Source organism: Ambystoma mexicanum, chromosome 1q (genome assembly GCF_040938575.1).
Source record: "Ambystoma mexicanum isolate Mex_15411 chromosome 1q, UKY_AmexF1_1, whole genome shotgun sequence".
In the NCBI taxonomy this organism is placed as follows: domain Eukaryota; kingdom Metazoa; phylum Chordata; class Amphibia; order Caudata; family Ambystomatidae; genus Ambystoma; species Ambystoma mexicanum.
This window is the reverse complement of record NC_090922.1, coordinates 519,370,634-519,391,269: the sequence shown is the minus strand read 5'-3', so window position 1 is coordinate 519,391,269 and position 20,636 is coordinate 519,370,634. Positions and strand designations below refer to the sequence as shown.

At 48.4% G+C, this 20,636-nt stretch overlaps 1 protein-coding gene across 1 annotated transcript in view; it reads left to right on the top strand.

Moving 5' to 3' along the window:
• The window catches only part of ERFL (ETS repressor factor like), a gene marked incomplete at its 5' end in the record, with an annotated part of 63,344 nt that overhangs the window by 24,949 nt on the left and 17,759 nt on the right, over window positions 1-20,636 (top strand). Inside the window, 2 exons of the mRNA XM_069642629.1 lie at window positions 953-1,139; window positions 16,865-16,997. Of these exons, the coding sequence (XP_069498730.1) occupies window positions 953-1,139; window positions 16,865-16,997 (320 nt within the window). The remainder of the gene's footprint in view (window positions 1-952; window positions 1,140-16,864; window positions 16,998-20,636) is intronic.

The window sequence follows — 20,636 nt, the reverse complement described above, 5'->3', positions numbered from 1 at the left end:
AAGAGGAAGGAGTGAAGGGAGGTGGAAAGAGGAAGGAGTGAAGGGAGGTGGAAAGAGGAAGGAGTGAAGGGATGAGAGAGGAGCAAAGAAGTGAATGAGGAGTGTAAAGGGGGAAGGAAAGAGTGAAGGGAAATGGGAAGAGGAAGGAGTGAAGGGAACAGTAAAGGGAGGAGTGAAGAGGAACTAGTGAAGGAAGGAGTGTGAAGGGAGGAGGGCAGAGGAAGGCGTGAAGGGAGGAGGGAAGAGGAAGGAGTGAAGGGAGGAGGGCAGAGGAAGGAGTGGAGGGAAGAGAAAGGCGTGAAGGGAGGAGGGAAGAGGAAGGCGTGAAGGGAGGAGGGAAGAGGAAGGCGTGAAGGAAGAAGGGAAGAGGAAGGGAGGAGGGAAGAGGAAGGAGTGAAGGGAGGAGGGAAGGCTGGCATATCCTTCTCATGCACCCTCTTGCTGTGCGGGCTCGGTGTTCCCCCTCCCTCCACCTTTCCAGGGGAGGCATTTAAGTCACACATTTCCCTCATTTGTTAATATCCCCCCCACACTCCTCCCGTCTTTGTAATAGGCTGGGGTTAAAGAGTCGCTGATGGGGAATAATATTGCGCTGCATTGTTTGCGGCAAAGCGCCCGCTGCAGAAAGAGCAGCCGCCCCGCACGCGTGCCCGTACTTTGCCTTAGATGGACAATCTCACCCCCCACCTCCCTGGGACTGAAGGCAATCATACCCTTCACTCTCCTCCCGACAAATCACTTGTGACGTTTAATTTCAGCGGCGGACTCCCTAAACACGCCGCCTTAATATGTTTGCTCTGGTAAAACAGCAGGGGGCATTTGATGGGGAGGGGGCGGGGGTCGAGAGCAGTGCCTTTATCCCGAAGAAGAGATGTCCTCATAGTTGATGCATTTATAAAATGCTCCCTCTTTATTGTCCCCCCCCCCCCCCCTTCCTGCCCCCCATGCACAGGTATTACTACAACAAGCGGATCCTGCACAAGACCAAAGGCAAGCGCTTCACCTACAAATTCAACTTCAGCAAAGTGGTGCTGGTGAACTACCCGCTGCTGGACATGGCCAACCCCGCCCTCCTGCTGGCACAGAACCACTTCCACGGCAGCCACGCACCCCACGACTGCAGCCCACTCACGCCAGAGGTAAGCGGGGGCTGGGGGAGGTCGGCAGGGACCCAGTATTGGGGGGCACGGGGAGCAGCTACGGGCTTCGAGCTTCTGGGGTGAAAGCAGTGCAGGTGAAAGGGTGCCCGCAAACACCAAACGAGCAGTTCCCGCAAAGCAAGCTCCACTGCCGCGTGGCGGTTAGCGCCGGCCCGGCCCTTTGCTATACAGAACTGCACCTTTGTCAAAGGGGAATGAGGAGGGTGTGGCGTGATGGGCGTGGTCTGGGCGTGGGCCTGGTGGGCGGGGTTCTCAGATGACGTGGGCGTTGTTCCCCACGGGGAGCCAATGAAGGCGGGAGCTGCTGAAGGCGACCAGGTCTCATCACCCTTCAGAGTGTGATCGCGGGGGGGGGTGCGTACCTTACCCAGTTAGACCCAGGAAGGATGCGTGTTGTTCCCCGTCTGGGAGTGCCCCAGCAGGGTGGGCAGATGCCACCCTGACGCTACGAGGCTATCCATCTAGTTGCCGGGGTCTGTCTTCTTTGAACTTCCCAGGCCTCCTGAGTACGAGTGCAAGTCTGGTTACTCGACATGTTTGTTTTTGTGATTGTTAACTCTTCACACCCCCAGTACCTGGACGCGGGGGTGGGGGGGCACGTTTAGCAAAGGTCCCGAGGGTGCTGCACGTTGCGTATGCTCATGGAAAGGCATATACAGTTGCAGATGAACTCAGGAAAAGGAGGAAAAAAAACACACATACAACTCTGCGAGTATAGGGGAGGATATAATGCAAGGACACGAGCTGCTCAAGATCCTAAGTAGCCCTGTGGACATGATTTCAGACAAAACTCACATTAACACCACCTAAAGATAGAAAGGGTATTAGTCAGATATGTTCATAATCTCATACAAACACACACAAAATAAAAAATAATACAAGACAACCACATGAGCTCAGTGCAACCTATACACACACAGAGGTAATCATACACGCATTTAAACACACCACAATTCACTTATAAGGAGAGACTGACTTTGCATTGTACTCCAAGCCATGGGTCATGAACTCAAGAACGCATTTTGTCGAATTCAAACTGTTAGACTCAACACAGCCTGACAGGTTTCAAACCCATGCCCAGAGAGGGGCTCTTCCTCGGGGGCAACACATTGCGTGGTGTGCAAGAACGGTGGTAAAAGACGTACCGAAAAAGAATAGAAGACGATTGTGTACTATCCGAGAGCCAGCAACTAGTTACTAACCGAACAGTTGGGCCACTTTTTGTCACATGTCAACCTCTGGGTTAGAGGACATTAATTCAAAAAGTATCTATCGAGTCCTTTTGCAGCAATAAGCATCAACCACCTAATATATACAGGCAGCGTACCTATGAAACAAACCGAGAACAATTACTGCCCAATTACAACAAAGTGAGAACAGAGAAACCATGTGCACCGTAGAGTTACACCATGCATACATGTGTGTGACACACTCGCCTAACCCAGGGAATGCATGACCCATGCAAAGCAAGTGGCTAGCCACTAGACTGTAGCAGGAATACACACATAACAGGATGTGTTATAATGGCAGAGCAGTATGTGGTGCACACAGACCCGTACCAGCAATTTGAAGGCACTCAGGAGGCCTTCCTGGGGATAAAGCTGGCAAAATATCAATCGCTGGGGAGGTTTCAAGGCCACTGGCCTCTTATTGGTCAGGCCCAGCACATCATCTTTCCCATGTGAATTCTTTCGGGAAATCCCTCACCTCCCCAGAACCAATGGTTGAAGCCCAAAGGGAGCTGGTCACCCTCTTCGTTGTACATTATTATAATTATAATTGTTCTTTTATAACGCGCTTGATACCAACAAGCGGTTTCTAAGCGGAGGCTCGGGATTCGAACCTGTGTTGTACTGCGTTGTCTTGCTTCCAAGACAAATGTGTTGCCCCTGAGCTATCCTTCCTTCCCCATATCGTACATATTTGAAATTAAGTAATTCCATAGTAGTGGGGTGCATTTCCGTGGAGCCAGTGTCCACGACACCGGTCAGCACAGACAACACCGGTGCCACGGCCGCTGCTCCCGAAGGCGGGGGCCTGTCGGCACCAAGACACCTCGGTCTGGCCCAGGCCAGAGCCCTTAGGCATGCAGGAGTGGTCCCGAGAGGGTACCCGGTCGGTCGCAACAAACACTTTGGGACCCTGCAGCATCATAGCCAAAGCTGACAGCGCTGTAGCCTGCACCACAGGCGCTGATGCCCGAAAGACCAGCACCTTGGTGAAGATGTTCAAAATCTTCAGGAATAAGTTCTCCCATTCCTCCGGCGTGGAGGATTGGGTCGGAAAGGGTACCCGAGTGGGACACTGAGGGGACTTCTTGGAGCAGTGGTTCTTGTCTTTGAAGAGGAAGGCTAATGTCAGTGTGAGGACTCACTCGGGGAGTGGGACCTCTTTCTATGCTACTTTTCCTTGCGTGGAGCCGCTTGTTCATTGGGGCGTCGTTCCACACTGTGCGACTTTGACCAAGACCGCAGAACCTCCCCCTCTGCCTTGTAGACAAATGTGAAGATATTAACAGCCCTTTCCCGGTGGCCGTTCAGGTGCATGGGCTGGCATGACTCGTGATCTTTGGTGTCATGGTCCTCGCATAAGCGGTTTAGGCAAATCCAGTGTGGATCCAAGACGGACATCTGCCGGCCACAATCCACACATGGCTTGAAGCCAGACGCCTGGCAACATATTTTAGAAAAAAAAAAGAAGCTTGTGTTCCCAAGTAGCAATCAGAGCACACAGAAAAAAAGGAACTGTGGCCACGGAGTGCGGCACCGCTATAACCCAGACCTTGTGTCTGGCACGGGACACGAAGGGGTGTCAGGATGAGCCAACAAGGAGTCTCGCTGTACCCCATTGTAGCTGAAAAGTTCCTAGAGAACAGCTGCGCTGAGAGGGGGATATCATAGATGAGGAATCCATGGGAGTAAAGAATCCATTAGAAATCAGGGTTGCTCTCTTTGTTCTCAGAGAGAACCCCCCCCCACATACTTTGGGTCACATTGGCGATGATGAACAGAGTGCTTCCAAACCATAGCCGGTGGGCCTTTTAGGCTTTAGCGCCACCTTTAAGCCAAAGTGATTACAGCTAGGGAGAAATGGCATATGGGGAAGGATACAAAGCTTGTAGGTGTTTGGTTATTTACCCACTCATTGACTGCCCAAAGCCATGACACGCAGAGAATGGGCCCATGTGAACCCCACCCCTCCCCAAAACACATACCTATGGCCAGTCCCACCCATATCCTACCCCGCCCAAAACACATCCTCCTGGGATCTCTCTGAGATAGGTTTATTAAACTTTACGATCAAACTTTGAGCTCAAAGGACCCGCCAGTGTTTTTTTAAGCAGTCTTCTCAACGTCGCACCTTGAAACACTTGTGTATAGGCGTGTTATAAATGCCATATCATAAAGTGAACGACTGAATTGCAGCTGTAAAGACGCTGCTGGTATAATAAACGTGTCTTAACTCGTTCTTCCTTCAGCTACTCTATTTATAAGCACTATGCGTATCCTTCACCAAAGTCCTGTTAAAAACAAGCATCTGCAAAGCCAACATGTTTGGCTTGTGTATAAGTATTGGGCATTTGCCAGGCCCTGCTTTTATATACCCCGGCACTTGCACCATTTTGCAGTTGCTACTGTCAATGGCCAGATATTACCACTACGGCACTGCCTGGCAAATGCCTTTCCCATCCCTACACAAAAGCTAAATCCGTTTGCATTGCCAATGCTTGTTCTTTTAAGGAGGGGTCCAGCCCGCCCCTATATTTTAGGTCGAACTACAAAAATGAGGTTGACCGCAATTGAAATGATATATGTTCTTTCTACCAAACCACCATACCCTGAGAATCCCTACAAGGGATACACATTTTTTGGGAGGTCCTTCCTATCAGAGCCCAGGCACCTTTTGTTATCCCAAAAGTGAGATAACTGCTTGATTATCCAAGGTGGCGCCGCCCACCTCTATGCTAAAAGGTCTGAGTGCAATTTGTTCCTGTAGGACAAACAGGACACCGAGCCGAATCTGGCAGCTCTGGTGCCCATGGCTATTAGGATGACAAAGGGTAGAAGTATCCGGACATGAGGTCTCTTGGGGAGAAGTACCCCGTGCCCCATGAAGCTGGAAATCCACACCCGATGCTGGCATCAACCCAGCGCGGGCACTGGGCAACCGGTGTGTCGAGTCAGTGACTCTAAAAAGTGTTTCGAGATCTCCACTCCAGAGAGCACTGGGGGTAGAGTGGTCTAAGGCCGGGGAAGGCTGTGGCCGCGTGTCACGCGATTAGCTCATTTCTGGAAAGCATGGGGGGCTGCCGCAGTGTCGGTCAGATTTTAAAAACTCTGTCTCCAAGGGCTGGGTAAGGCACATGTTATGTTCTGTTAAAGGTACTTATATAGCGCACTGTCACCAACGGAATTGGTCCCCAGGCGCTTTGGTGGATCTGTAAACACAGGGGAGGGCGGGTAGGGTTAGTCGGGTGGAGGTGAGTGGGAGAGGTGGTGTGCTGTTGGCAGCTTAAGCTCGGTATACAACGAGTGCTGGGCTTTGGTGCAAGTATCGGATCGGGCGAGACCTCGTGTGCTGTAGGTGCTGTTTATGTGTTGTTGATGTGGTGTGGTAAAGTGTGAGTGGATTGCTGGGAGAGAATTGGTTGTGTGAGTTTTATGTGGTTGAATGTGCAGAGATTTGAAGGTTGGGTTAGTGGGGTCTGTATCCTGATACTTCTGGTAACATTCACATCTATATCTAGATGTGATGCGGGCCAAAGTTAAGAATCCCATCTAAGTGTGGCACATGCACATACTAACATTCACATCTCTATCTAGATGCAACGCAGGCCAAAGCTAAGAATTCCATCTAAGTGTGGCACATGCACATACTAACATTCACATCTCTATCTAGATGCAACGCAGGCCAAAGCTAAGAATTCCATCTAAGTGTGGCACATGCACATACTAACATACACAATCCTGCCTAGATGCAACGCAGGCCAAAGCTAAGAATTCCATCTAAGTGTGGCACATGCACATACTAACATACACAATCCTGCCTAGATGCAACGCAGGCCAAAGCTAAGAATTCCATCTAAGTGTGGCACATGCACATACTAACATTCACATCTCTATCTAGATGCAACGCAGGCCAAAGCTAAGAATTCCATCTAAGTGTGGCACATGCACATACTAACATACACAATCCTGCCTAAATGCAACGCAGGCCAAAGCTAAGAATTCCATCTAAGTGTGGCACATGCACATACTAACATACACAATCCTGCCTAGATGCAACGCAGGCCAAAGCTAAGAATTCCATCTAAGTGTGGCACATGCACATACTAACATACACAATCCTGCCTAGATGCAACGCAGGCCAAAGCTAAGAATTCCATCTAAGTGTGGCACATGCACATACTAACATTCACAATCCTGCCTAGATGCAACGCAGGCCAAAGCTAAGAATCCCATCTAAGTGTGGCACATGCACATACTAACATTCACATCTCTATCTAGATGCAACGCAGGCTAAAGTTAAGAATTCCATCTAAGTGTGGCACATGCACATACTAACATACACAATCCTGCCTAGATGCAACGCAGGCCAAAGCTAAGAATCCCATCTAAGTGTGGCACATGCACATACTAACATTCACATCTCTATCTAGATGCAACGCAGGCCAAAGCTAAGAATTCCATCTAAGTGTGGCACATGCACATACTAACATACACAATCCTGCCTAGATGCAACGCAGGCCAAAGCTAAGAATCCCATCTAAGTGTGGCACATGCACATACTAACATTCACATCTCTATCTAGATGCAACGCAGGCCAAAGCTAAGAATTCCATCTAAGTGTGGCACATGCACATACTAACATACACAATCCTGCCTAGATGCAACGCAGGCCAAAGCTAAGAATTCCATCTAAGTGTGGCACATGCACATACTAACATACACAATCCTGCCTAGATGCAACGCAGGCCAAAGCTAAGAATTCCATCTAAGTGTGGCACATGCACATACTAACATTCACAATCCTGCCTAGATGCAACGCAGGCCAAAGCTAAGAATCCCATCTAAGTGTGGCACATGCACATACTAACATTCACATCTCTATCTAGATGCAACGCAGGCCAAAGTTAAGAATTCCATCTAAGTGTGGCACATGCACATACTAACATACACAATCCTGCCTAGATGCAACGCAGGCCAAAGCTAAGAATCCCATCTAAGTGTGGCACATGCACATACTAACATTCACATCTCTATCTAGATGCAACGCAGGCCAAAGCTAAGAATTCCATCTAAGTGTGGCACATGCACATACTAACATTCACATCTCTATCTAGATGCAACGCAGGCCAAAGCTAAGAATTCCATCTAAGTGTGGCACATGCACATACTAACATACACAATCCTGCCTAGATGCAACGCAGGCCAAAGCTAAGAATCCCATCTAAGTGTGGCACATGCACATACTAACATACACAATCCTGCCTAGATGCAACGCAGGCCAAAGCTAAGAATTCCATCTAAGTGTGGCACATGCACATACTAACATACACAATCCTGCCTAGATGCAACGCAGGCCAAAGCTAAGAATCCCATCTAAGTGTGGCACATGCACATACTAACATTCACATCTCTATCTAGATGCAACGCAGGCCAAAGCTAAGAATTCCATCTAAGTGTGGCACATGCACATACTAACATACACAATCCTGCCTAGATGCAACGCAGGCCGCCAAAGCTAAGAATCCCATCTAAGTGTGGCACATGCACATACTAACATTCACATCTCTATCTAGATGCAACGCAGGGCAAAGCTAAGAATTCCATCTAAGTGTGGCACATGCACATACTAACATACACAATCCTGCCTAGATGCAATGCAGGCCAAAGCTAAGAATTCCATCTAAGTGTGGCACATGCACATACTAACATCCACAATCCTGCCTAGATGCAATGCAGGCCAAAGCTAAGAATTCCATCTAAGTGTGGCACATGCACATACTAACATTCACATCTCTATCTAGATGCAACGCAGGCTAAAGTTAAGAATTCCATCTAAGTGTGGCACATGCACATACTAACATTCACATCTCTATCTAGATGCAACGCAGGCCAAAGCTAAGAATTCCATCTAAGTGTGGCACATGCACATACTAACATACACAATCCTGCCTAGATGCAACGCAGGCCAAAGCTAAGAATTCCATCTAAGTGTGGCACATGCACATACTAACATCCACAATCCTGCCTAGATGCAACGCAGGCCAAAGCTAAGAATCCCATCCAAGTGTGGCAAATGCACATACTAACATACACAATCCTGCCTAGATGCAACGCAGGCCAAAGCTAAGAATCCCATCTAAGTGTGGCACATGCACATACTAACATTCACATCTCTATCTAGATGCAACGCAGGCCAAAGCTAAGAATTCCATCTAAGTGTGGCACATGCACATACTAACATACACAATCCTGCCTAGATGCAACGCAGGCCAAAGCTAAGAATCCCATCTAAGTGTGGCACATGCACATACTAACATTCACATCTCTATCTAGATGCAACGCAGGCCAAAGCTAAGAATTCCATCTAAGTGTGGCACATGCACATACTAACATTCACCATCCTGCCTAGATGCGACGCAGGCCAAAGCTAAGAATTCCATCTAAGTGTGGCACATGCACATACTAACATCCACATCTCTATCTAGATGCAACGCAGGCCAAAGCTAAGAATTCCATCTAAGTGTGGCACATGCACATACTAACATTCACCATCCTGCCTAGATGCGACGCAGGCCAAAGCTAAGAATTCCATCTAAGTGTGGCACATGCACATACTAACATTCACCATCCTGCCTAGATGCGACGCGGGCTAAAGTTAAGAATTCCATCTAAGTGTGGCACATGCACATACTAACATTCACATCTCTATCTAGATGCAACGCAGGCCAAAGCTAAGAATTCCATCTAAGTGTGGCACATGCACATACTAACATTCACCATCCTGCCTAGATGCGACGCGGGCTAAAGTTAAGAATTCCATCTAAGTGTGGCACATGCACATACTAACATTCACCATCCTGCCTAGATGCGACGCGGGCTAAAGTTAAGAATTCCATCTAAGTGTGGCACATGCACATACTAACATTCACCATCCTGCCTAGATGCGACGCGGGCCAAAGCTAAGAATTCCATCTAAGTGTGGCACATGCACATACTAACATTCACCATCCTGCCTAGATGCGACGCGGGCTAAAGTTAAGAATTCCATCTAAGTGTGGCACATGCACATACTAACATACACAATCCTGCCTAGATGCAACGCAGGCCAAAGCTAAGAATCCCATCTAAGTGTGGCACATGCACATACTAACATTCACATCTCTATCTAGATGCAACGCAGGCCAAAGCTAAGGATTCCATCTAAGTGTGGCACATGCACATACTAACATACACAATCCTGCCTAGATGCAACGCAGGCCAAAGCTAAGAATCCCATCTAAGTGTGGCACATGCACATACTAACATTCACATCTCTATCTAGATGCAACGCAGGCCAAAGCTAAGGATTCCATCTAAGTGTGGCACATGCACATACTAACATCCACATCTCTATCTAGATGCAACGCAGGCCAAAGCTAAGAATTCCATCTAAGTGTGGCACATGCACATACTAACATTCACCATCCTGCCTAGATGCGACGCGGGCTAAAGTTAAGAATTCCATCTAAGTGTGGCACATGCACATACTAACATTCACCATCCTGCCTAGATGGGACGCAGGCCAAAGCTAAGAATTCCATCTAAGTGTGGCACATGCACATACTAACATACACAATCCTGCCTAGATGCAACGCAGGCCAAAGCTAAGAATCCCATCTAAGTGTGGCACATGCACATACTAACATTCACATCTCTATCTAGATGCAACGCAGGCCAAAGCTAAGGATTCCATCTAAGTGTGGCACATGCACATACTAACATCCACATCTCTATCTAGATGCAACGCAGGCCAAAGCTAAGAATTCCATCTAAGTGTGGCACATGCACATACTAACATTCACCATCCTGCCTAGATGCGACGCAGGCCAAAGCTAAGAATCCCATCTAAGTGTGGCACATGCACATACTAACATTCACATCTCTATCTAGATGCAACGCAGGCCAAAGTTAAGAATTCCATCTAAGTGTGGCACATGCACATACTAACATTCACCATCCTGCCTAGATGCAACGCAGGCCAAAGTTAAGAATTCCATCTAAGTGTGGCACATGCACATACTAACATTCACCATCCTGCCTAGATGCGACGCGGGCTAAAGTTAAGAATTCCATCTAAGTGTGGCACATGCACATACTAACATCCACATCTCTATCTAGATGCAACGCAGGCCAAAGCTAAGAATTCCATCTAAGTGTGGCACATGCACATACTAACATTCACCATCCTGCCTAGATGCGACGCGGGCTAAAGTTAAGAATTCCATCTAAGTGTGGCACATGCACATACTAACATACACAATCCTGCCTAGATGCGACGCGGGCCAAAGTTAAGAATTCCATCTAAGTGTGGCACATGCTAACATTCATATTTCTATCCAGAGGTGATGCACATATCGAGGCAGAGGGGGGCTGGGAAATAGTTCGCCAGAGGCCGAGGAACGTGGAGGAATACTCAAGAGTAACAAAACGGGGTGAAATAAGAACTATCCATGATACTCCCATTGACCACGAAACGCGGCGAATGGGCCCATGTGAACCCCACCCCTCCACTCCGCAAAACACACACTTCGGCCCCCAGTGAAGGGCTGCAGGCCTGCTCACTGCACCCATTGGGCCCGCTTACCAACGCTCTGTACACAAGTAGACGGATTTCTTCATATTATTAGCCAAGTACAGTAACATTGTATACACTTAAAAGGCGTCTACATACCAATACGTACATTTAATACTACCTAACATAAGCGTCAGACGCCGGCATGGAGCAAACGCGGGGTAATGCTCACGGGACTGCCCTCCCCCACCCTGAAGGAGGAAAATCCCACACCCGTGCAGAAACACGCCGTGGGTCGCCGCGGAGACATACACGCACACGGGACCACAGGCGCAGAGACTCGCCGTGCGTGACGTGCGCAATGGAGCAGCTGAGGGGGGTAGAGCGGCACAGGGTTTCATCTCAACTTAAACTCCGCCACTAATGGGGAGAGAGTTTGAGCTGAACTTGACAAATCGATAGCATTGATCAGGCGGCTCCCACTGGATTAGCAGGCAAGTTAATCAGCTGGCGCCTCTGACCGCGACGCGGGGACCAGAAATTACAATAACCGCATGTGCAGAGCGACAGAGACAGCTCCTCACATGCGGGCCTGCAGAGAATGACACCCCCCTCCCACCGCGCCAGACATGCAGATAGCATGGAGGAATATGGCGGGGTGTGGGGTCGTGTAGTCACCCTTGTATAAGAGGCTTTGCTAAACAATAGACTAAAGGATCTGCAAAACAAAAAAAAGAACACTATTTCACAACAGGATCACACTGTCAGATCTCTAATTCTAAAGATTTGTGAAATAATTGAGAGAGAGAAAAAAGTGCAGCATCTGCATACATGAAACAAGGAGTATGCGGACAGACCAACACGCCCTAAACTCACAACACACTGGCTAATGCCTGGGGTGCATTTTACAAACTGCGCATTTTGAAGTACACCCGGATTACCAACATTGGTGAACACTACCAGATGGACTGGGCATCACATAGGTGCAGAACTTTTACCTGGGTTCACTAACGCAGCATTGGCACGACTAATTGGTCATTGGCCTCAAGAAAAGAAACGTTATTCAGTTGTAATGCTATATTTACATCTCTCTGGCATCCCAAAATAAACGGTGCTGGTGTGGGCTGTAGGGGACCCCTACTCCTACCATCAGGGCTTTCTTTCTTAGCACATTTGGGAGATGGCAGTAGTCTTATGGACATACACATCTACCAGTGGGCAGCCTTCATTAATCCTTTGCGGTGTGGAGCGGGCACTGTCAAATTGAGCTCCTAAGGGCCTGACTGTTTCTACCAGCACATGGGGGTGAGGGGATCTCAAATAACTTATTATGGACTATTTAGTTCTGCTGCAAAAAGATTGCCATAAACAGGATCACTCATTTCTGCCCGTTCTTGCCAGGACTGCTTATTCAGTCATATTTTTTGCACAAGGCCGGCAGCCATTTTACAGTGGCCTGCCAACGGTACATTTGGGTATCCTTTCATCAAGTTTTGGTTCAGGGATGGGACGGTCTGATGCTATCTTTTTTTAGGTGATCTGGTAGATCAGCCAGGATCTGCAGACTTCCATGTTTTGCTTAACATATAATTATGCCGGTTGTATACATATTTCTAGTGATATTACTATTTATTCTGGGCAGTGTAACCTTCCAACTGGCGCCTATTTAAACGATTGCTCGCACGTAGGGAAGACTGCAGTCCATGCCGGTCTCTATTCCAAAGCTTGATGTGAGAAAGGAGGATGTCCACTACTCATTCTTTGAAGTTTAGAGCCCAGTCACTATCCACACACTGGTTATTAGGGTGCTTGGTCAGGGTTTGGGCTCTAAACTTTATTGTAGTGTTTTGGTGTTAATGGTATATGGAACATTAATGATAAAGCTGTTCGTAAAGGAAGAGGACAGGGAAATGGATATAGTATTTAGGGGTCTTGTGTTTCCAGGTCTAAGAGACTATTTGGCAAATTCAGTTGATATGGAGCAACCAGGAGCCTCGATATTAGTGCTCTCTGGAGTGTCTCAAGGGAGCGCAAAATGTACTCCAGATATGAACTTTAGCAAGTTAGAAGGAATGGCAGAAGAGGTGGTTAGAGATATCGCCATCTCAATGACCAACCTAGATAATGTGTTCAACATTTAGAAACATTATCAGAATTCTGGGAACTTTGTGCTGAACAGTGCAGGGGTAGCATGGGCAGAGGAATTGGAGGGAGCGAGGGGAGAGGTAATAAGACAACCTCATGGAAGGGATGGAGGAATCTTAAATCTAGATCCTCAGAATAAACTATGGTAGTCTTGTTCATGGATGGAACCTGCGGGGGAAAGTGCAGAGAGGGTGAGGGCCCTAAAGGCCAAGGTTACAGAAACCAAAACACGGGCTCTCCAGGAGATGCTAGGCAACCTTCCCATGAAAGTAGGATTGTGCTACCAGGGGGCAGGGGGTTGAAAGAGACAGAAGACCTGAATGGGACTGGAAATGTTGTGCTACCATGTCCTATGCCTACAGCTACTGTTAGCTATGCGCGAGATGCAATGCCCACAGGGGAACATAAAGGAGCAGAAAAGACTAGTGTTGAGCACTAAATAACAGAGGCTGTAGTCCAGGTAACTCTGGAAGAGAAGAAACAAAGTAAAATACACCACTGTGGTGTCAAAACAATATATAAGAAGGTAGGCAATACACTTAGTTGACAGCAGAAAGGGCAATGTTTTATTGATCGTATTGAACAGAGAGGGCATCGAAGAACGATGACCTAAAAAATGCAAGCGGATGTTTGGGTTATCTTGAATCAGCAGCTTGAGGCATGGAGAGGAGGAAAGACCACTGCACATGAGCAGGGTATATTACTTTTGACCCTTGGCCGAGCTGCCCTTCGACTGGCTGCCTGATAGGCTGGACACCTTGGTCTACTGAATGTGATGGTGAGGTACGGTTGCATGATAAGCCAAGGGAGCCTGCACCCTCTCCATGCAGGCGTGCTGCCGATATCGGCGCTGGTGCCTCACACGGTAGCCATGTATGGCCAATAGTCCCCAGTGTTGCAATGGGAGAGCAATGTTGATGCTCACAACCTGTGGGTGCCCTCCACGGTGTAAGGTGGAGACTGGGCCTGGAAGGACCGAGATGGATGTCAAGCTTCAGGTCGCTAGATCTCCTGCAACAGGCGACTCTTCCAGGATCCCACAGGAAATGCAGCAGAGGAACACTGTCCAGCGGGACTAATAATTGGACACGTGACATCCGCCCCACACTGCCAGTATGATATTGCAGGCAGCAGGGCCCATCGAAGAGTGGTACAAATAACTTCATTGATTTTACTACTGCCATATAGGGGACGCCTGTAGAGTTATATAGAGGAAGCTACAAAGAGCAAAGCATGCTCATTGTTGGGCAACACACCCGTCTGCCGATTATAAACTGTGCAGATTTATCAAGTGCGTCACTCCGCCATGCGAGAAGTATTCCAGTGCACAACTGCGGGGATAAGGCCGGGGCAGCAGTGCAGCACAATCATACTGAACGGCAGCACCAGACAATAGTTGTCTTAGAAAATGTATGTCCAAGGAAGTAGTTGGCCCACAGTATTAAAAGGCGCGGCAAAATGTAGGAAGGGCGACACAGAACATGACAAGGGGCAGTTCTTCAGTTTTGCTCAGAGTCATAATCCCATGAAGGTCATAAGGAAGGTCCTAAAACGGACACAGGCAACCACTTTCAATGTCTCTGCATCTATCCCAGGTTCCTCCAAGCCGGCACTAGAATCAATGTGCTACAATTCAGTGTTCGCACTCACCCCTGTGGGTACTAATAATTGTGCCATTTTCTCAGGTCAGGGTCTGCAACCTTTGGCCCCCATACATCTCCCATCCGCACTAGCCAACATAGTCATTGGGGGACCATGGAAGTCATAGTCCAAAACATCCAGAGAGACTCAAGTTGCAGAGTCCGGCCCTATCCGTTTTTCTGTAGATAGAGACGATAGAGTTTACTGCGAGCAGAGTTAAAAAGAATGCAACTAATGAAAGGGCATGTGGCTTTGCCTACCCTAATGGAGCACTCGCTAAAAGACAAGTGGGGAAAGCTTTAATGTGGTTGGGCACACTTCTTAGAGTGCTTCAGCCCAGTCCAGTAACGGGCTGGCCCCCAAAGAGGACACCGACCCACAAAGATCCTGAAGCGAAAAGAGGTTGCAAAGAAAACACCCCCAGGGCAAGTCCACCTTCATGGAGGAGCAGTCAAATAAAGAGCACAGCATGAACACGAGTCCTTAGCACACATGTAATTCAGTAGATGAAGGCGGGCCCCAGGAAGGAGGGATGAGTTTCCTCTGCAAGCAGGTTTGGGCACAGTACTTCTGGCCCAAGCGAGCCAGGTCAAAAGGGCCAGAGTGGCCGGTGTATTTATAGATGGCTGAAGGTTTGGGAACACCGACCAGTATTTGGCTGTCGCAGCGTTCCCCTCCTGTAAACCCCACTATATGTTGGATGGTTGGTCAGGCTAGATGAGGCTGGGCGCGGAGTGGAGTAAGTTCTATGTTTGTGAATGCATAGGTTGGTTGGTGTGACAGGCCTAGGTCCGAGAGTTTTTCTCTCATTGCAACATTTGTTGCTGGTACCACAGGTCAGGCTGGTTTCGGTGCTGGTAGGGTGGCAGAAGGAAATGGACTCGTCTAGTGGGGTTTTGCTAGGCGGCGCTGGGGAGGGGGACGAGTGCACTGCAACTTCAGTTAGTAGTTGGGTTAAGGGAGGGAGTTATACTGTTGTTAAGGAGGGTTTAATCAGTTCTGTACAGACTGACCGGTTAGCCTTGGGATGCAGAGTGGGTGGGGAGAGAGGGAGGGCCGAGGACTAGCAGGAGGAGGATGGAGTGGCATTACAGAGAGAGAAAAAGGTAAAGTCAATAAGCTGTTGGGGAGCGAAGGGGGAGGGTTGGCAAGTGGCAGAGATTAGGGGAGGGGTAAGGAGTTTGGGTCTCACTCTAAGTTGATTTAGGTTAGTCTAAAGCGGCAGGTTAGCGGATGATTATAAGCTAGTGCCCGACACGTTAATGATAAAGAAATGTGTACCGTGCACTGTCACCACCGGAGTGGTCCCCAGGCGCTCTGGCGGATCTGAAAAGGGAAGAGGATAGGAAGGTTAGTAGGATTAAGCGGGAGAAAGGCAAGAGAGCGGTGATGTGTGGTTGCCAGCCTCAGTTCGGTTTGCACCGTTTGCTGAGCTTGGGTGTGCTTTTAGGTTTGGAGCCGTAGTGTGAGGCTGTGTGTAGTATACATTGTTGTAGTGCGGGGAAGCGTATGTGGTTTGTTGTGCATTAGAGGTTGATTGTGGTTAGAGGCCGAGATGCGTATGCAAAGGAGTGGGGTTGGTTAGTGGCATCACTATTTAGAAGTGACGCATGCTAATCTTCCCAAATCGGTCTAGGTGTGACGCAAGATCATCTTTACGCAACCCTTTCCACTTTAAAGGAGTCCATTTTCTTTGTACCGTCTGGACCCTGCCGCTGAAAGGTTTCAATCTTGCTATGCCCAACACATTTGTTCAACTTCAGATGGATGAAAGGCTGAGTATTGCTGAACTGGGTAATAACATTACCCATTTAAGTGCCAAGATACAAGTCTGTGCTACATTATTTTTATGGCTAAAGTCATATTCAATGTTTCATCAGCCAGCGTAAAAGGGGGAGCAGACAGGTGAGGCATGAAGGGGACATCAGAAGGGGGAAGAGATTGTGTGACACATTCCTACGGAAGTTCTATATTGTGCCAGTCAAGGCTTCAACGTGCCTAAGTTCAGTCCCGAGACAAGGTGGACGGGGTACCTAGGACTAAGGAGTGGTGCCTGTGGGTAAAGAGCGAGGGCTGTATGCTGTGAACGTTTATCAGTCGTGGCTCTGTTGACGGGTCTGCTTCTCCACTCCTCACAGGCGCTCCAGTCGCTGTTTTCCACTCCCCGCCTGGCAGAGCATGGGACACGGAACCCTCTGTTCGACCGGCAAATCTCCAGCTCCGACACTGAAAAGCTGAGGCTGGAATCCACCTTCCCCTTCCTGGCATCTGGTAAGCTAAGTATAAGGGACGGGGTAGCACCAGGCGAATACCGAAAAGCCTTCCCAGCAATCCTGGGACAGATTGAGAAATACTTGGGTCAATCCTATGAAACCACAGGTCACGGGGTTAAATCTGAAATCAATTGCCCACCACTTTTAAAGCTACAATGTTGTGTTCCACTGTGGCCATAGGTCACGTTGACTTCCAGGAGGGGAGATGGAGTTATGGTCCACACACTATGCTGGCTTCAGCAGTTCCAGGCATGGAAAGATTTAAACTATAAGCCAACCATCTGGCTGTGGGTGAAAGGGGCGGGCAGAAGGCAAATGAGCGACGGAAAAGGGTAGTCCAACTCCAGACCTCGCCTAAAGTGCAGTTTGGGTGTAGCACAATGGGCAATTAAGTGTAGTGTGGGATGAAGTGCTAAGGATGTGAAGGGACTGTGCCAGTATGTGCACATTAAGTGGAGTTCCGATTTAGCCAGGTGCTGTACAGTGCAATAATACTGTTTTAGGATACATTGCAAATTAACAAGGGGGGGTCCTGGGCAGAGGCGTTGCTATGGGTAGGGGGGCTTAGGGGGCAATAGCCCCTGGACTTTTGGTTGTAGCCCTGGATAGAATCTCAGGAGCTGTAACCAAAAGGCTAGCTAGCCCCCAATTCCGACAGTTCCAACGTTAGCGTAACCCCAGGTCTTTTCCAGACCTAGCAACACCCCAGGTCCTGGGAGTCCCTTTGCCACACATTAGTCCTGGTTACGAGAGACTTACCCAGAGTCTTTAGCTCACTATCTTTCACAGAGAAGAAATATCCAACGCATATCAGTCTTTGTCCTGCCCTGGGGCAGTCCAGCACCGAAATGCTAGGCAATTCTCCTCTGAACAAGAGTACCAACAGCAACCCCATACACGTGTAGCGGTCTGGTTGGACCTCATCATTAGGGTGGAGCTGTGCCTCTCTAAGAATAGTGAGCAAGGGGTCCACGTCTGGATTCCCCTAGTAACTTAGGGTGAGACCCAAAGTTACTTAAATATGCAAATTAACAAGAGGGTCCTGGGAGTCCCTCTGCCAGACATTAGTCCTGGTTACGAGAGACTTACCCAGAGTCTAGCTGGATTACCTAGCAGTTTGGTGCTGGACTGCCCCAGGGCAGGACAAAGACTGATATGTTTGGGATATTTCTCCTCTGTGAAAGATAGTGAGCTAAAGACTCTGGGTAAGGCTCTTGTAACTAGGACTCGTGTATGGCAGAGTCTCCCAGGACCCCCTTGTTATTAGGATACAGTGCAGCATAAGAAAGGTGGTGACGGAAGATGTATAAGCACAATGAAGTGTAGGTTGAAAGCTGTTGAGCACATGTTCACTGTCAATTTAGGGTCAATTATAACAATGTGCTCACCAGGTGTGAAGCAAGAGCAGTCAGATAGGCGTTCCAGTGGAGCGTTAGTGAGTCAGGGTGCACCCTTCAAGGCAAGTCGGCCCTGAAGGGTGCAGTGGGAGTGCCACAGGACAGTTCTGGATTGTAAAGGAAGTCTCAACAAAGGTCCTTGCTGTACAGTTAGAGTACCTAGCAGTGCTTCCCCTGCTTGACCAAGACTGGTGCCTGCAGGGGTATCTGGTGATGATATGCCCTTTAATTCCATCAGTACCCGTCAAGTAGGGCTGCTTAGAGGCAGGTTTGATTCCCGGGATGGGGATGGGGGTCCGGTGAATGCATTGTGCGGATCCTGCCTGAGGAGAGAACAGATAATGGGGCTGCTGCTCATGAGTCCCTCCCCCACCTGCTCCCGATCCCAAATTCCCAAGCCAATATGTAGTAAAGGAGTTAGTGGTACCACGATGAAGCAACAACATCCTGTTGTTTGCAAAGACTGATGCACATGGGGTACAGGCACCACCCGTGACAGTACTCCAGATGATGGCTCACCCCCTATTGGGCAAGCATTTGGGTAGGAGATGGGTCAGTAGATGGTAGCACTATATATGTATATTTTCCTCCCAGATGATTAAAGGCACTCGGGGTATACCCTTTGCCCTATAAAGGGGTACCCTATTACACGGTCGAGCTGTTAACCAAAGGGTCGCCATCAAATTAAGTGACATTGAAAGAGTTTACTTGATCAATGTCCTGGAGTTAAGGTTTCCTTCTTTGGTGTTCGGAATATGGTTATGAAATGTATTTCTAGATCCATGCGGATGGGTATTGATCTGGTGGTGCTAAAATAAAGTATGGTCTGCATATACCCCCATGAGGATCACTATGATGGGGCATTTCATGAAAATGTAGATCAAAAGTAGAGAAGCCATGACAGGGGGAAAGGGCAGAATGTGCATTTTAAAGGTTATACATTTATAGCAAATCTTGGCTCACAGTATCTTCCTGAATGTATTCAGGGAAATGGCTAATTTAGTCAGTCAAGAAGTCCTACCAGCCTGGTAATATCGAGGGAGTATTAACAGGGGTTCAACTTGGCCCCCTTTAAAACACCTTTTCACTCTGGCCCAAGAAGAATTCTTCTAGATGCAGCTTGTGCGCCTAGTCCAAGAGTCTGCAACCTGCGGCTCTCAAGATGTTTCAGCCTACAACTCCCATCATCACTCAAAATGTACTAAGCGACCTAGGGCTGATGAGAGTTGTAGTCCAAAATATCTGGGAGCCAAAGGTTGCAGACCCCTGTCATAGTAGTGGGAGACAGAAGTATTAGTAAGCGTTCCAAAGGTGAAGTGTGACATTTTCATGGAAAGTTGCCTGGATGGAACAAGTTACTTACCTGTAACACTTGTTCTCCACCATGGATCTTGCATGGATTCACATGCTCATGAATATTCCCCGTCGTCAGGGTGACAATCCTCAGTAAAAAGAAAGCAGTTTGCTTTAAGCTGAAACTGCTTGTCTCCTCTATAGCCTATCAGTGTCCTTTGGGTCAGACTGACTCCCCCCTCCCCCACCCAATGACACTCATCCTCCTAAACTCCACTCCTGCTGGCCAACTTCAGATTTGGTAGCGCACGTAAAGTGGCAGTATGAACCAAGAAGAGCCAGAGAGGGGAGGCAGAGAGGGTTTGCATGTGAATCCATGCAAGACCCATGCTGGAGAACAAGAGTTACAGGTATGTAACTTGTTCCTTCTCCATCATGGGGTCTTGTATGGATTTGCATGCTTATGAATATGATTATACAGTAGTGCATATACACAACCACGGGATGTGGCAAGGCTCACAGAAGCATACACTTACCCTGGAACAGATTCACCTCAAACAAACAGGTTGCGTAGTACCGCTTGGCCGTCCCGGGACTCCCCCCTGGAATCCCTGTAAACATAGCAGAATTTCGTGAAAGTAGACCTCCACGTAGCAGCCGTGCAGATGTTGAGCAGGGGAACACCAGAGAAAAACGCTCTTGCTGTGATGAGACTGGTGGAGTGGGCTCTCGGCAGGCCTGGAAGCGGTCTGTTGGCCAGACGATGGCAATGCACGATACAGCCGATTTCTATCTGGAGATAGGAGCCTTAGACAGGGACATTCCTGTGTCCTACAGGTCCAAAATAGAAAAACAGCGGAGACGTCTTCCTTAGGTCTTTCATGCATGCCACATACAAGTTCAGGGCACAAGCAACGTCCAGCAAATGCAACAGCCTTTCAGCAGGC